This window comes from Pristiophorus japonicus, chromosome 1 (assembly GCF_044704955.1).
Source record: "Pristiophorus japonicus isolate sPriJap1 chromosome 1, sPriJap1.hap1, whole genome shotgun sequence".
In the NCBI taxonomy this organism is placed as follows: domain Eukaryota; kingdom Metazoa; phylum Chordata; class Chondrichthyes; family Pristiophoridae; genus Pristiophorus; species Pristiophorus japonicus.
Genome location: NC_091977.1, coordinates 355786845 through 355804890, shown reverse-complemented (window position 1 = coordinate 355804890; position 18046 = coordinate 355786845). Strand labels below are relative to the sequence as shown.

General features: G+C 44.9%; 1 protein-coding gene across 1 annotated transcript in view; it reads left to right on the top strand.

Annotated features, from left to right (window-relative positions):
* Window positions 1–18046, top strand: part of LOC139265209 (proton-coupled zinc antiporter SLC30A8-like) — a 78191-nt gene that overhangs the window by 35390 nt on the left and 24755 nt on the right. The window contains exon 5 of the mRNA XM_070882164.1: window positions 11719–11905. Within this exon, the coding sequence (XP_070738265.1) occupies window positions 11719–11905 (187 nt within the window). The remainder of the gene's footprint in view (window positions 1–11718; window positions 11906–18046) is intronic.

Here is an 18046-nt window from a genome sequence, read left to right as displayed (position 1 = left end):
GACTCAGGCTGAAATGCTCCAATTGTGTTTTCCTGGCGCCAGAGGTCGAATTTCTGGGGAAAAAGATTGCGGCAGACGGCATCAGGCCCATGGACTCCAAGACGGAAGCAATCAAGAATGCAGCTAGACCACAGAATGTGCCGGAGCTGCGTTCGTTCCTGGGACTCCTCAACTATTTTGGTAACTTTCTACTGGGGTTGAGCACTTTGCTGGAGCCCTTGCATTTATTGCTACACAAGGGCGACGACTGGGTTTGGGGTAAATCTCAAGAGACAGCCTTTAACAAGGCCAGAAACCTGCTATGCTCTAACAAGCTACTTGTATTTTATGACCCATGTAAACGTTTAGTACTAGCTTGTGATGTGTCGTCGTACGGGGTCGGTTATGTGTTACAGCAAACAAATGTGTCAGTCAAACTGCAACCGGTTGCATATGCGTCCAGAAGTTTGTCCAAGGCTGAAAGAGACTACAGTATGGTTGCGAAAGAAGCGTTGGCATGTGTATACAGGGTTAAGAAAATGCACCAATATCTATTTGATCTCCGGTTCGAGCTCAAAATCAACCACAAACCGCTTACTTCACTGCTCTCAGAAAGCAAAGGTATCAATACCAATGCTTCGTCCCGCTTCCAAAGATTGGCACTAACATTGTCTGCGTATGACTATGTAATCCACCACAGACCAGGCACTGAGAACTGCGCTGACGTCCTCAGTCGGCTGCCATTGCCCACCATCGGGGTGGAAATGGTGCAACCCGCAGACTTGCTTCTGGTAACGGATGCTTTTGAGAGCGAGGGGTCACCTGTCACGGCTCGCCAGATCAGGACCTGGACTAGCCAGGACCCGGTGCTATCACGAGTAAAAAGCTGCATCCTCAATGGGAGCTGGTCGGCGGTTCCCGGGGAAATGCAAGATGAAATTAAGCGGTTTCATCGACGCAAGGACGAATTTTCCATCCAATTGGATTGTCTCCTAGGGGGGAATCGCGTGATTTTGCCCAAAAAAGACAGAGAAATGTTTATACGCAACCTACACAGTACCCACCCAGGCATAGTCATGATGAAGGCTATCGCCAGGTTGCACATCTGGTGTTGACTCTGAATTGGAGTCATGCGTACACCAATGCAACACTTGCTCACAGTTGAGCAACGAACCCAGGAAGGCCCCTCTGAGCCTGTGGTCATGGCCCTCCAAACCACGGTCCAGGGTCCACATAGATTTTGCTGGCCCCTTTCTAGGGAAGATGTTTCTAGTAGCAGTGGACGCTTACTCTAAATGGATTGAATGTATAATAATGTCATCATGTATGTCCACTGCCACCATTGAAAGCCTCAGGGCCATGTTCTCCACCATGGTTTGCCTGATGTCCTTGTTAGTGACGATGGATCATGCTTCACCAGCTCGGAATTCAACGCGTTCATGACCCGCAATCGCATTAAGCATGTCAGGTCTGCCTCATTTAAGCCCGCATCCAACGGCTAAGCGGAACAGGCAGTCCAAGCCATCAAGCAGAGCTTGAAATGCGTAACGGACGGCTCCCTGCAGACTCGGTTATCCAGGGTCCTGCTCAGCTACCGGACGTGCCCCCACCCTGCAGAATTGCTAATGAAGAGAGCACTCAAAACCAGCCTCTCCTTAGTCCATCCGGATCTCAATGATCATGTAGAAACTCGGCAGCACCGGCATAACGTGTACCACGATCGCGTGGCGGTATCGCGTGACATTGAGGTTAATGATCCGGTGTTTGTTTTAAATTACGGTCACGGTCCCAAGTGGATTGCTGGCACTGTCTTAGCCAAGGAGGGGAATAGTGTTTGTTGTGAAATTGTTGAATGGACAAACATGCAAAAAACACTTGGATCAGACCAAACTGCGATTCACGGAAAACCAGGAACAGTTTGAAGAAGACCTCACCATCTATGATCCACCAACACACACCTAACCAGCAACTGACCTCGCTGTCAACCATGAGAATGAACCCACCATGCCCGACAGTCCGATCAGACCAGCCGCGCTGCTGTGCAGCAATGATCCAACCAACTCACCCATGCCAGGACTTCAACCCAGGAACGCAGAGCGCCAGATCGCCTCAGCCTGTAAATAACTTGTACTTAAGACTTTGGGGGGGAAGTGATGTTATGTATGTGAACCTTACCTATGTGTAAGACTTGCCACTAGGGGGCACACCTGTGGGAGACCTATGGATCACCTGTGTACCCTGGAACAAGCAGGTATAAAAGGCAGTCCACAATGTTACTGCCTCACTTTGGAGTTATATTAAAGAGACCAAGCTCACAATGGTTTGAGCTTACAACACAGTCTCATGAAGTTATTCTGAATTTTGCAGGTCTTGCCTAATAAGATCCACTCCATTTTCTGCTCACCCATCAGGCGTTATGCCCGATTTCCACCCAGGCTTCAACTGTAGTTTTGTCTGCATGGTATAGCATGTTTCATGGAGGGATCCACTTACTTCACACTAGCAGTGGTGTCTTTTCTGTTTGAACACTGCTGTAAATGGACATCATATTCTTAAAAAAGTGTTTTGCAATTTTTTATCTGTTTGAAGAAGGTTTTTGTCATTGTGACTGATATGTCCTTACTATACAGTATAAATGTACACGAGGCCCATACTTGAGAGAAGGTCACTCTGTGACCAGTTACCTTTATTACCAAGACCTCAAGAGACTGCAGGTGGGTGGAGCTTCCCCTTTTACATAGAAACATAGAAAATAGGTGCAGGAGTAGGCCATTCGGCCCTTCTAGCCTGCACCGCCATTCAATGAGTTCATGGCTGAACATTTAACTTCAGTACCCCATTCCTGCTTTCTCGCCATACCCCTTGATCCCCCTAGTAGTAAGGACCTCATCTAACTCCTTTTTGAATATATTTAGTGAATTGGCCTCAACAACTTTCAGTGGTAGAGAATTCCACAGGTTCACCACTCTCTGGGTGAAGAAGTTCCTCCGCATCTCGGTCCTAAATGGCTTACCCCTTATCCTTAGACTGTGACCTCTGGTTCTGGACTTCCCCAACATTGGGAACATTCTTCCTGCATCTAACCTGTCTAACCCCGTCAGAATTTTAAATGTTTCTATGAGGTCCCCTCTCATTCTTCTGAACTCCAGTGAATACAAGCCCAGTTGATCCAGTCTTTCTTGATAGGTCAGTCCCGCCATCCCGGGAATCAGTCTGGTGAACCTTCGCTGCACTCCCTCAATAGCAAGAATGTCCTTCCTCAGGTTAGGAGACCAAAACTGTACACAATACTCCAGGTGTGGCCTCACCAATGCCCTGTACAACTGTAGCAACACCTCCCTGCCCCTGTACTCAAATCCCCTTGCTATGAAGGCCAACATGCCATTTGCTTTCTTAACCGCCTGCTGCACCTGCATGCCAACCTTCAATGACTGATGTACCATGACACCCAGGTCTCTTTGCACCTCCCCTTTTCCTAATCTGTCACCATTCAGATAATAGTCTGTCTCTCTGTTTTTACCACCAAAGTGGATAACCTCACATTTATCCACATTATACTTCATCTGCCATGCATTTGCCCACTCACCTAACCTATCCAAGTCGCTCTGCAGCCTCACAGCATCCTCCTCGCAGCTCACACTGCCACCCAACTTAGTGTCATCCGCAAATTTGGAGATACTACATTTAATCCCCTCATCTAAATCATTAATGTACAGTGTAAACAGCTGGGGCCCCAGCACAGAACCTTGCGGTACCCCACTAGTCACTGCCTGCCATTCTGAAAAGTACCCATTTACTCCTACTCTTTGCTTCCTGTCTGACAACCAGTTCTCAATCCATGTCAGTACACTACCCCCAATCCCATGTGCTCTAACTTTGCACATCAATCTCTTATACCGGAAAGTCCAGGTTAGGAGTGTCTCCCACAAGTTCGCCCCCTGTGGTCAATGTTCTCAAGGTGCACAACTCAGGTCAGCTTATACATGGGTTACAATGATAGTTGAATACATGACATCACCTCCGTCCCCAAAGTCTTATTGGGATCACAGGTTAAGTCTCTAGTAGTTTACGCTCCTTTGTAGAGCGCCTGAATTGGGGCTCCGGTTGTTGGGCACTGGCCTGAGTGTCTGCTGATGGCGGTGCCTCAGGCCTGTCCGGACTGCCCACAGTGACCGGGCTCTCCTCCACTTGGTTCTGGTGTTCAGTCACCTGTGGTGGAGTGAACTCATCATCGTGTTCTTCCTCTGCTTCTTCTATGGGGTTGCTCAACCTCCTTGTAGTTTGATCCATGTGTTTGCGGCAGATTTGTCCATTGGTAAGTTTAACTACCAAAACCCTATTCCCCTCTTTGGCAATTACAGTGCCTGCAAGCCATTTGGGCCCTGCAGCGTAATTAAGGACAAAAACAGGGTCATTGACATCAATACATCGCGCCCTCGTATTCCTGTCATGGCAGTCACATTGTGACTGACACCTGCTCTCAACAATTTCTTTCATAGGGTGTATAAGGGATAACCTGGTTTTGAGCGTCCTTTTCATTAGCAGCTCTGTGGGTGGAACCCCTGTGAGTGAGTGTGGTCTGGATCTATTGGCCAACAGGAGGCGTGATAAGCGGCTTTGTAGGGAACCCCCTTGGATTCTGAGCATCCCATTTGATTATCTGCACTGCTCGTTCCCCCTGGCCGTTTGAGGCCGGCTTGAACGGTGCCGTTCTGACATGGCTGATTCCATTGCCTGCCATGACATCCTGGAATTCAGTGCTTGTGAAGCACGGGCCATTGTCGCTGACCAAGACATCTGGTAGACCATGGGCGCCGAACATTGGCCTTAGACTTTCTACCGTGGCAGAAGATGTGCTTGAATTTAAAATGGCACACTCAATCCATTTGGAGTAGGCGTCTACTACAACCAAAATCATTTTTCCCATGAAAGGACCTGCGTAGTCCACATGGATGCGTGACCATGGCTTGGCGGGCCAGGACCAGGGGCTAACGGGGGCTTCCCTGGGTGTGTTGCCCAGCTGAGCACACGTGTTGCACCTGCGAACACAAAGTTCCAGGTCTGCATCCTGGCCACCAAACGTGTGACCTGGCAATTGCTTTCATCATGACAATGCCCGGGTGCTCATTGTGAAGTTCTCTGATAAACACCTCTCTGCCCTTCTGGGGCATGACTACTCGGTTTCCCCACAATAGACAATCAGCCTGAATCGAGAGTTCCTCCTTGCGCCTATGAAACGGTTTAAACTCCTCAGGGCATGCCCCATACGTGGCTGCCCAGTCCCCATTCTGGACACATTTCTTAACTAAAGACAGTAGCGGGTCTTTATTTGTCCAGACTTTAATCTGACAGGCTGTCACAGGTGAGCCTTCGCTTTCGAAAGCTTCAACAGCCATGACCATCTCAGCATCATGCTCAGTTGCCCCCTCAGTGGTGGCTAGTGGGAGCCTGCTGAGTGCATCGGTGCAGTTTTCAGTGCCCGGTCTGTGCCGAATTGTGTAGTCATAGGCAGCTAAAGTAAGTGACTACCTGTGTATGCAGGCCGATATTTTTGCATTTATGGCCATGTTGTCAGCCAAAAGGGACGTTAGGGGTTTGTGATCTGTCTCCAATTCAAATTTCCTGCCAAACAGGTACTGGTGCATTTTTTTTTTACTGCATATGCACATGCTAGCGCTTCCTTTTCTACCATCCCATAGCCCCTTTCTGCCTGGGACAGACTTCTGGAGGCATAAGCTACCGGCTGTAACTGACCATTGGCATTCACATGCTGCAACACACACCCGACCCCATAGGACGATGCATTGCACGTTAAAACTAGTTTCTTACATGGGTCAGATAACGTTAACAGTTTGTTGGAGCATAACAAATTGCGTGCTCTATCAAAAGCCCTTTCCTGGCTGTTCCCCCAGACCCAATCGCGACCTTTGCGTCGGAGCACATGTAGTGGCTCTAACAGCATGCTCAATTTGGGAAGAAAGATACCAAAATAGTTCAGGAGCCCCAGGAACGAATGCAGCTCCGTCGTATTACGGGGTCTGGGTGCTCTCTGGATCACTTCCGTTTTGGACGCAGTAGGTCTGATCCCGTCTGCTGCTACCCTCCTCCCCAGGAATTCTACCTCTGGAGCTAAGAAGACGCACTTCGCCTTTTTCAGTCGCAGCCTTACCCGGTCCAGTCTGCGTAGCACCTCCTCCAGGTTGTGGAGGTGTTCTTTAGTATCGTGACCCGTGATGAGGATGTCATCTTGAAAAACCACCGTCCTTGGAATCGACTTGAGGAGGGTTTCCATATTTCGCTGAAAGATTGCGGCGGCCGAACGAATCCCGAACGGACATCTGTTATACTCAAACAACCTCTTGTGTGTCGTGATGGTGGTCAGCTTCTTCGACTCACTCACCAGCTCCTGGGTCATGTAAGCTGAGGTCAGGTCCAATTTTGAAAAATGTTTGCCACCGAATAGCGTCGCAAAGAGGTCCTCCACTCTCGGTAGCGGGTACTGGTCATGGAGTGACATCTGATTGATTGCGGCCTTGTAATCACCACATATCCTGACCGACCCATCCGCCTTGAGCACCGGCACGATCGGGCTCGCCCAGTCGCTGAATTTGACTGGCGAGATGATGCCTTCCCTCAGCAGGCGGTCCAATTTGCATTCTATCTTTTCCCGCATCACGTACGGCACCGCTCTGGCCTTGTGGTGTACTGGCCTGGCGTCCGGGTTTAAGTGAATCACTACCTTGGCCCCCATGAAAGTGCCGATGCCGGGTTGAAATAATGAGTCAAATTTGTCCAGGACCTGTGAGCATGATACTCGCTCCACAGAAGAAATTGCATTGACATCGCCCCATTTCCAGTTCATGACAGCAAGCCAACTCCTCCCCAGTAGTACGGGACTGTCCCCTGGGACAATCCAGAGTGGCAACCTGTTCTTCGAGCTTTGTGGGTCATGACTACCGCAGTGCTGCCTAGCACCGGAATGATCTCCTTTGTATATGTCCGCAGCAGTGCATCAATCGGCAATAATTTTGGCCTCCTGGCCTTGGACGCCCACAACTTGTCGAACTGTTTGATACTCATCAGGGACTGGCTGGCCCCCATGTCTAGCTTCATTAATACTGGGATGCCATTGAGGAGCACTTTCATCATTATTGGTGGCGTCCTGGTATATGAACTGTATATGTGCTCCACATGAACTCGCTGAACTTCAGCTTCCAGCGATTTCCCCCAGTATTCATTTGGCCTCATAGGGCTTACATCGGGCCTGTCCTCCTCGTATATCAACCTGGCTGCAGGCTTCCTGCAAATATGCGCCAAGTGACCGCTGACGTTGCAGTTCGTGCAGGTATATTGTTGATATCTGCAAGCTCTGGCTGGGTGTTTGCCTCCACACCTCCAGCATGAGCTAGAGGCCCCATTGTTGGAAACAAAAGGTCCATTACCAGTCGGTCATCTCTGACTGTCTCTGTAACTATCCTAAAGTGCACCATTAACAGGTGTTGATGGCCCCATTACCGGCCGCATTGTCCATTGCGATGGCATGAATCGCCGTTCAGCTAGCCATTGTCTCTGTTGAATTCCCCCTTTGGGTTTGACTGCATGCTGGGGCATGTCCAATTGCCCTTGTCTGCCTAAAGAACTGTGTGCCGCGTTAACAATGTTGACTCCCTGGTCGTTTGCCGCATTTGAGCCTAGATTTTTTGCCTTAAATCATTCTGGTCTCTTCCTCCCCTGAGATAATTGTCTGGGCTATCAGAGCCGTCGCTTCCAAGGTCAAGTCTTTGGTCTCAATCAGTTTCCTGAAAATGACAACGTGCCCAATGCGCTCAATGAAAAAATCCTGCAGCATCTCTGCTCTGCATGCATCTGGGAACTTATATAGGCTCACCAGTCGCCGGAGATCTGCTACGAAGTCTGGAATGCTTTGCCCTTCTCACCGCCAATGCGTGTAAAACTGGTGTCTCGCCATGTGCATGCTGCTCGCCGGTTTAAGGTGTTCCCTGATAAATTTACTGAGCTCTTCAAACGTCTTGTCCGCCAGCTTCTCTGGCGCTAGAAGGTCCTCCATCAGGGAGTACGTTCTAGATCCACAAACCATCAGGAGCTGAGCCCTGCTTTTGTCGGCCGAATCCTGTCCCAACCATTTCTTAGTGACAAAACTTTGCTGTAGTCTCTCAATAAAGTCGTCTCAATCATCACCAACACAGTACCTCTCTTCTGTGCTGCTAGTGGCCATGCTCGCGTGGTTTAAATTCCAGTTTCTCGTTGCCAATGATATGTCCTTACTATACAATATAAATGCACACGAGACCCATACTTGAGAGAAGGTCACTCTGTGACCAGTTTCCTTTATTACCAAGACCTCAAGAGACTGAAGGTGGATGGAGCTTTCCTTTTTATACTGGAAAGTCCAGGTTAGGAGTGTCTCCCACAAGTTCGCCCCCTCGTGGTCAATGTTCTCAAGGTGTACAACTTAGGTCAGCTTATACATGGGTTACAATGATCGTTGAATACATGACAATGACTTCATGGAATTGATGCCGTTTAGCACAATTCCCATTGTTCCATTGTGTTTAGTTTACAATCAAAAATCGTTGAAGCACTTTTTCATGATTACAGTTCCTTTTTATTAGATGGTGCATGTCACAGCAAGTATGCTTCAGTTATAACCTGTGCATAAACAGCACACTGGAAGATGTTCTGTCCCTAAATAAGAAATGGTCACTTTGAAATGCTAGTTTAGAGAAATTTTTAATGCATTACTTTTAAATTGATGAATGTCTCTGCTAAACTAGCGAAGTGAGGAACTTTAAATGAGCATGTTAAACATTTATTCCTATTATCTGACAGTGTAATTTGAAGGATGCTGTTTTTAAATGATTTAAGTTTTGGGACTTCAGAGACATACAGCATAGAAGGAGGCCATTCAGTCCATTGTATCTGCTATTCCATTAGTCCCACTCCCCTGTAATTTCCCCATAGCCCTGCAAATGTTTCCTTTTCAAGTATATATCCAATAAACCTTTTGAAAGTTACTATTGATTCTACTTGCACCACTCTTTCAGGCAATGCATTCCAGATCATCATGTAATTTTTTTTAAAATCTCCTAATCTCCCTTCTGGTCCTTTTGCCAATTATTGTAAATCTGTGTCTGGTTATCAACTCTCCTGCCAATGGGAACAGTTTCTCCTTATTTACTCTATCAAACCCCTTCTTAATTTTGAAAATCTCTGTTAAATCCCAGTAATCTTTTTTGCTCTAAGGAGAACAATTCCAGCTTCTTTCGGGATGGATTTTCGGCTTTTGGGGTTTTTTTGCGAAATGGTAACGATACGTGGAACTTACATTTTCGCTGCCCTACCGTTTTTAGCCCAAACTTTTGGCCTTTACGTCTGCGTCAGGGGCGCATTGGTAAGGGAGGCGTTGCACAAGCATTCGCGACGCAAACTGCGAGTTTCAGATACTTTAGTCCAAGGCCGGGAGTGCTGCGAGAGAGGCCTTGGCAAGGGGGAAAAACAAACAAAAATAAATTCCAAAAAACATTCTAAAAACATTTGCAGGACCCTTATCTATTGAATTGCTGAAAAAATTAAAACTTTAACTTCCCTTTTTTGCAGGTTTATATACTTACCGCTGCTGTCAGGGCTGTACCGACAGGTTTGACCTGTCGCTATGCTAGGTGCAGAGTACGGATCGGGAGAGAGCCGAAAGTCCGACGCAAACGTAATCCGCGTTGTTGCACATCGGCGCCCCTCTCCCCGGCGTTACTTGGAAGCGCCGCCGCAAATAGATACCCGAGGATCCCACCCGGGCTTTGCGACTGGGTTGTTGCCATGGAAGGTCAAATCGCAGCGAAAACCCGGTCGCAAACCTGACGAAAATCCGTCCCCTAGTCTCTTAACGTGTCTGAAGTTCTTCGTCACTGGTACCATGCTAGTAAATAACCTCTGCACCTTCTCCAAGGTCTTGACATCCTTCCTAAAGTGTGATGCCCAGAATTGGACACAATACTCAAGCTGAAGCCTAACCAGTGATTTATAAAGGTTTAGCGTAACTTCCTTTTGTCCTCTATGCGTCTGTTTATAAAGCCCAGGATACCGGATGCTTTTTTAATAGCTTCATCAACTTGACCTACCACCGTTCGCCAATGCTCTCTGCCTTCTGTCTCTTAGCTCATTTTCTATCCACACTGCCACTGCCCTTTTAATCCCATGGGCTTCAATTTTGATAAGAAGTCTATTATGTAGCACTTTATCAAATGCCTTTTGAAAGTCCATATACACAACATCAACTGTATTACATTCATCAACCCTTTCTGTTATTTCATTGAAGAACTCAATCAAGTTGGTCAGACATGATTTATCTTTAATAAATCCGTGTTGGCTGTCATTTATTAACTGATGTTCTTCCAAATGACAATTAATTTTGTCCCGGATTATGGTCTCTGAAAGTTTCCCCACCACTGACATTAGTTACTGGATTTATCCCTCTTCCCTTTTTTGAACAGGGGTGTAATATTTGTAAGTTTCCAGTCCTCTGACACCACTCTCATATCCAAGGAGGCTTGAAAGATTATGGCCAAAGTCTCTGCTATTTCCACCTTTGCTTCCTCCAGCTAACAAGGATGCATCCCATCTGGACCGGATGACTTTTCCACTTTGAGCACTGCCAACCTTTTAAGTATCACCTCTTTATTTTTATCCTATCTAATTTCTCTAACCTCTTCTCCTTTATTGTGACATTAACAGAATCCTTTTTTTTTGTAAAGACAGATGCTAAGTACTCATTTAGTAGCTGAGCCATGCTATCTGCCTTCACAAGATGATTTCCTTTTTGGTCACTAATTGGCAAGGGTGTCAGCTGTGGCTTAGTGGGCAGCGCTCCCACCTCTGAGTCAGAAAGTTGTGGGTTCAAGTCCCACTCCAGAGACTTGAGCACAAAAATCTAGGCTGACACTTCAGTGCAGTACTGAGGGAATGTTGCACTGTCGGAAGTGCTGTGTTTCAGATGCGACTCTCAGGTTGACATAAAAGATCCTATGGCACTATTTTGAAGAGCAAAGGAGTTATCCCCGGTGACCTAGCCATTATTTATCCATCAATCAACATCTAAAACAGATTATCTGGACATTATCACATTGCTGTTTGTGGGAGCTTTCCTACATTACAGCAGTGACTGCGCTTCAAAAAAAGTACTTCATTGGCTGTAAAGTGCTTTGTGATGTCCTAACGTCGTGAAAGACACGATATAAATGCAATTCTTTTTCTTTTTTCTTTAATAAAACATATATTTAAAAAAAATAAGAACTTGCATTTATATAGCACCTTTCATAACCTCAGGCTGTCCCAAAGCCAATGAAGTACTCCTGCAGTATAGTTACCATTGTAATACAGGAAATTTGCAGACAAACAGCAATGAGTCTCAGCAGCAGGGAATGGGTTGAACTCACAACCTTCTAATTCAGAGGCAAGAGTGCTACCACTGAGCTAAGGCTAGCACCTTTCTTAGAAACATGGAGAGAATAAAATCTTTTAGCTCTTAATATAAAAAAATGAATTTTAATCAAATAACTGTGCAGAAGCAGAAAACTGACCATTTATTACAATTCCTATGATGAGACAGAAATGCAAACTCAAATCATAATATTCAGTGTATATCAATATTCCACTTAATATCTATTCATTACAGCTTCCTATTGAAACCTAAAAGCAAAACTCATCTAATTTTATCTTTTCCAGAATGGGATTGGCACTTCATCAGGGTGGTCATGGTCACAACCATAGTGCAACATACATCGAACATTCAGCAGAATTTGTCCACAGCCATCAGCCAAATGCCAGCATTCGAGCCGCTTTCATCCATGTTGTGGGAGATTTCTTACAGAGCCTTAGTGTGCTAATCAGCGCCCTTATAATTTTCTTCAAGGTCAGTTATCATATCATTTGTCGATAGTTCTGGGTCAACAAAGCTTCTTGAGTTCCATTTCATTTTGTTATTTTACTATACCAAGTAGATGGACAAATCATGTATGCTGTCCTAGTACACCTTGACTGAGGCTGCATGCTAAACTCTCAGAAAACAGCTATTTCTAAGCCATACTGGAGGTGGGAACATTTTATTTCTGCCGCTTAAAACTGGAACTATTGTTGCATGATTATTTGAAAAGGTGAGTTTGCAATGCAAGTTTACGATACAACTTAACAACCAGATCTATTTTCATTGACTCACACACAATATCCATTATAGAGTGGACACTTGGCTGCCATTCTGTGCACTTTTCTAAATCCCAGCATCTCCACACTATGGCCGAGAAATTTGAAACTTTAGCGCCGACTGGTTTTAAAGAACAAATGACGGTCGCCTCGCTTCAGGACTGGAACATGACAACTGCCATATTGTGCAGGTCGTCAGCGCTGCCATTACCTGCACTCACCGCAAGTATTTTAATTACCAAGAGCATGAGGTCAATCGGTGTACAATGCCGAATTGACACACGCTCTGATTTTGGATGTCGCCGCTCCTCTTACCGCCCTCCCCAAAGCACACTTGTTGACAATACATAGTGCTGGGAGAAGGTGACGATGAGCTATAAACCATACACTAAATACCTGCTGAAATAACTGGTAACTATGGAGAGCTCAGACTATGTAATTGGAATGAAAACTGCTTCCAATGAGAGGCATTAAATCTCCCCCCTGGTCAGTCAAACATCACAGACAGTAAATACTTTGAACATAAACTATACTGTACTACAGTTGTAAGAATCTCAGAAAAAAATCAAAGCTGCATTTCCTTAAATTATCAGTTGGATTTTCTAGTTTAGGAACTGATAAAAATAATATGCAAAGTTTCAAAGTCTGTTTTTAAAAGGCCAAGGATTAAGGAAAATTTAATCTCACCCAGAGTTCTTCAAAGGTCTGTTGTTAAAAATGTAACTGAACTCTCTTCTGCATGACCATTAAACTCACGACCAAGAGGCTCATGTTTCTCACTTTTTAATTGTATTTCAATTCACATTACCGTGTTACTTTTAAATAAGGTACACCCAAATAACTGACTTAAATTATCTTTCAGTTTATTGCAAAAATTCTTCAACATGATCCAGATCAAGCTGGCTTTTTTTTTGTCGTTGCTAAATTTAATTTTTTTTGATATTTTCATCAAGATCCAGTTTACATCAAGTAAATGCTGATGAACCCACTAAACAAAGAAATATTAAGATTTATAGAGGGTTTTTTTTGTTTTTATTGAAAATATGTACATATGTGCCTATACAGTTCCTATACAACCATAATCCTAAAATAAGCTTGGAAGAACAGTATCGAATTTCCACAGTACATATCTTGTGATCGTTGCCCTATTTTTACAAATTTAGCAAGTGGTACTCACTGGTATCTCTTGCATCCTTGCCCCTTTAGCAACATCTCTCTTCCATATAATGGCGCTACTTTATATAGACTAGCGAATGACACTTAAAGGGTTGACGGTGGATAGGCAATGATAGACATTTAAAGATCACATGGATGAACTTCAACAATTGTACATCCCTGTCTGGAGTAAAAATAAAAAGAGGAAGGTGGCTCAACCGTGGCTAACAAGGGAAATTAGGGATAGTGTTAAATCCAAGGAAGAGGCATATAAAGTGGTCAGAAAAAGCAGCAAACATGAGGACTGGGAGAAATTTAGAATTCAGCAGAGGAGGACAAAGGGTTTAATTAGGAGAGGGAAAATAGAGTATTGCTGGGAACATAAAAACTGACTGCAAAAGCTTCTATAGATATGTGAAGAGAAAAAGATTAGTGAAGACACATGTAGGTCCCTTGCAGTCAGAATCAGGTGAGTTTACAATGGGGACCAAAGAAATGGCAGACCAATTGAACAAATACTTTGGTTCTGTCTTCACGAAGGAAGACACAAATAACCTTCTGGAAATACTAGGGACAGAGGGTCTAGTGAGAAGGAAGAACCGAAGGAAATCCTTATTAGTCAGGAAATTGTATTCGGGAAATTGATGGGATTGAAGGCTGATAAATCCCCAGGGTCTGATAGTCTGCATCCCAGAGTACTTAAGGAAGTGGCCCTAAAAATAGTCGATGCATTGCTGATCATTTTCCCACAGTCTATCGACCCTGGATCAGTTCATATGGACTGGAGGGTAGCTAATTTAACACCACTTTTCAAAAAAGGAGCGAGAGAGAAAATGGGGAATTATAGACCGGTTAGCCTGACATCGGTAGTGGGGAAAATGTTGGAATCAATTATTAAAGATGAAATAGCAACGCATTTGGAAAGCAGTGACAGGATCGGTCCAAATCAGCGTGCATTTATGAAAGGGAAATCATGCTTGATAAATCTTCTAGAATTTTTTGAGGATGTAACTAGTAGAGTAGACAAGGGAGAACCAGTGGATGTGGTGTATTTGGACTTTCAAAAGGCTTTTGACCAAGGTCCCACACAAGAGATTGGTGTGCAAAATTAAAGCACATGGTATTGGGTGTAATGTATTGACGTGGATAGAGAACTGGTTGGCAGACAGGAAGCAGAGAGTCGGGATAAACTGGTCCTTTTCAGAATGGCAGGCAGTAACTAGTGGGGTGCCGCAGGGCTCAGTGCTGGGACCTCAGCTATTTACAATATACATTAATGATTTGGATGAAGGAATTGAGTGTAATATCTCCAAGTTTGCAGATGACACTAAGCTGGTGGTGGTGTGAGCTGTGAGGAGGATGCTAAGAGCCTGCAGGGTGACTTGGACAGATTAGGTGAGTGGGCAAATGCATGGCAGATGCAGTATAATGTGGATAAATGTGAGGTTATCCACTTTGGTGGCAAAAACACAAAGGCAGAACATCATCTGAATGGTAACAGATTAGGAAAAGGGGATTTGCAACGAGACCTGAGTGCCATGGTACATCAGTCATCGAAAGTTAGCATGCAGGGACAGCAGGCAGTGAAGAAGGCAAATGGCATGTTGGCCTTCATAGCTAGTGGATTTGAGTATCGGAGCAGGGAGATCTTACTGCAGTTGTACAAATCCTTGGTGAGGCCTTACCTGGAATATTGTGTTCCTAATCTGAGGAAGGATGTTCTTGCTATCGAGGGAGTGCAGCGAAGGTTCACCAGACTGATTCCCGGGATGGCAGGACTGATATATGAGGAGACACTGGATCGACTGGGCCATTATTCACTGGAGTTTAGAAGAATGAGAGGGGATCTCATAGAAACATATAAAATTCTGACGGGACTGGACAGGTTAGATGCAGGAAGAATGTTCCCGATGTTGGGGAAGTCCAGAATCAGGGGTCACAGTCTAAGGATAAGGGGTAAGCCATTTAGGACCGAGATGAGGAGAAACTTCTTCACTCAGAGAATTGTTAACCTGTGGAATTCTCTACCACAGAAAGTTGTTGAGGCCAGTTTCTTAGATATATTCAAAAGGGAGTTACATATGGCCCTTACGGCTAAAGGGATCAAGGGGTATGGAGAGAAAGCAGGAAAGGGGTACGGAGGTGAATGATCAGCCATGATCTTATTGAATGGTGGTGCAGGCTCGAAAGGCCGAAAGGGCTACTCCTGCACCTATTTTCTATGTTTCTATATTGCACTCAGTCCATTAAATTTTCTGTGCTCAGCTTATTTTTTGTGCAAAATCTCAGGATTTCTCATGCAACGGTTTACGGACATCTATGCCATAGTCTTTCATAAGAAACATAAGAACATAAGCATTAGGAACAGGAATAGGCCATCGAGCCCCTCGATCCTGCTCCGCCATTCAAAAAGATCATGGCTGATCAGGCCGTGGACTCAGCTCCACTTACCCGCCCGCTCCCCATAACCCTTAATTCCCTTATTGGTTAAAAATCTATCTGTGATTTGAATACATTCAATGAGCTAGCCTCAACTGCTTCCTTGGGCAGAGAATTCCACAGATTCACAACCCTCTAGGAGAAGAAATTTCTTCTCATCTCGGTTTTAAATTGGCTCCCCCGTATTTTGAGGCTGTGCCCCCTAGTTCTAGTCTTCCCGACCAGTGGAAACAACCTCTCTGCCTCTATCTTGTTTACCCTTATTTTAAATGTTTTTATGAGATCACCCCTCATCCTTCTGAACTCCAACGAGTAAAAACCCAGTCTACTCAATCTATCATCATAAGGTAACCCCCTCATCTCCGGTATCAGCCTAGTGAATCGTCTCTGTACCCCCTCCAAAGCTAGTATATCCTTCCTTAAGTAAGGTGACCAAAACTGCACGTAGTACTCCAGGTGCAGCCTCACCAATGCCCTGTACAGTTGCAGCAGGACCTCCCTGCTTTTGTACTCCATCCCTCTCGCAATGAAGGCCAGCATTTCATTTGCCTTCCTGATTACCTGCTGCACCTGCAAACTAACTTTTTGGGATTCATGCACAAGGACCCCCAGGTCCCTCTGCACCGCAGCATGTTGTAATTTCTCCCCATTCAAATAATATTCCCTTTTACAGTTTTTTTTCCAAGGTGGATGACCTCACATTTTCCGACATTGCATTCCATCTGCCAAACCTTAGCCCATTCGCTTAACCTATCTAAATCTCTTTGCAGCCTCTCTGTGTCCTCTACACAACCTGCTTTCCCACTAATCTTTGTGTCATCTGCAATTGTTAGACTACACTCTGTCCTCTCTTCCAGGTCATCTATGTATATTGTAAACAGTTGTGGTCCTAGCACCGATCCTTGTGGCACACCACTAACCACCGATTTCCAACCCGAAAAGGACCCATTTATCCCGACTCTCTGCTTTCTGTTAGCCAGCCAATTCTCGATCCATGCTAATACATTTCCTCTGACTCCGCGTACCTTTATCTTCTGCAGTAACCTTTTGTGTGGCACCTTATCGAATGCCTTTTGGAAATCTAAATACACCACATCCATCGGTATACCTCTATCCACCATGCTCGTTATATCCTCAAAGAATTCCAGTAAATTAGTTAAACATGATTTCCCCTTCATGAATCCATGTTGGCGTCTGCTTGATTGCACTATTCCTATCTAGATGTCCCGCTATTTCTTCCTTAATGATAGCTTCAAGCATTTTCCCCACTACAGATGTTAAACTAACCGGCCTATAGTTACCTGCCTTTTGTCTGCCCCCTTTTTTAAACAGAGGCGTTACATTAGCTGCTTTCCAATCCGCTGGTACCTCCCCAGAGTCCAGAGAATTTTGGTAGATTATAACGAATGCATCTGCTATAACTTCCGTCATCTCTTTTAATACCTTTGGATGCATTTCATCAGGACCAGGGGACTTGTCTACCTTCAGTCCCATTAGCCTGTCCAGCACTATCTCCCTAGTGATAGTGATTGTCTCAAGGTCCTCCCTTCCCACATTCCCGTGACAAGCAATTTTTGGCATGGTTTTTGTGTCTTCTACTGTGAAGACCGAAGGGAAATAATTGTTTAAGGTCTCAGCCATTTCCACATTTCCCATCATTAAATCCCCCTTCTCATCTTCTAAGGGACCAACATTTACATTAGTCACTCTTTTCCGTTTTATATATTGGTAAAAGCTTTTACTATCTGTTTTTATGTTTTGCGCAAGTTTACTTTCGGAATCTATCTTTCCTTTATTGCTTTCTTAGTCATTCTTTGCTGTCGTTTAAAATTTTCCCAATCTTCTAGTTTCCCACTAACCTTGGCCACCTTATCCGCATTGTTTTTTAATTTGATACTCTCCTTTATTTCCTTGGTTATCCACGGCTGGTTATCTCTTTTCTTACCGCCCTTCTTTTTCATTGGAATATATTTTCGTTGAGCACTATGAAAGAGCTCCTTAAAAGTCCTCCACTGTTCCTCAATTGTGCCACCGTTTAGACTGTGTTCCCAGTCTACTTTAGCTAACTCTGCCCTCAGCCCACTGTAGTCCCCTTTGTTTAAGTATAGTACGCTCATTTGAGACACTACTTCCTCACCCTCAATCTGTATTACAAATTCAACCATACTGTGATCACTCATTCCGAGAGGATCTTTTACTAGGAGATCGTTTATTATTCCTGTCTCATTACACAGGATCAGATCTAAGATAGCTTGCTCCC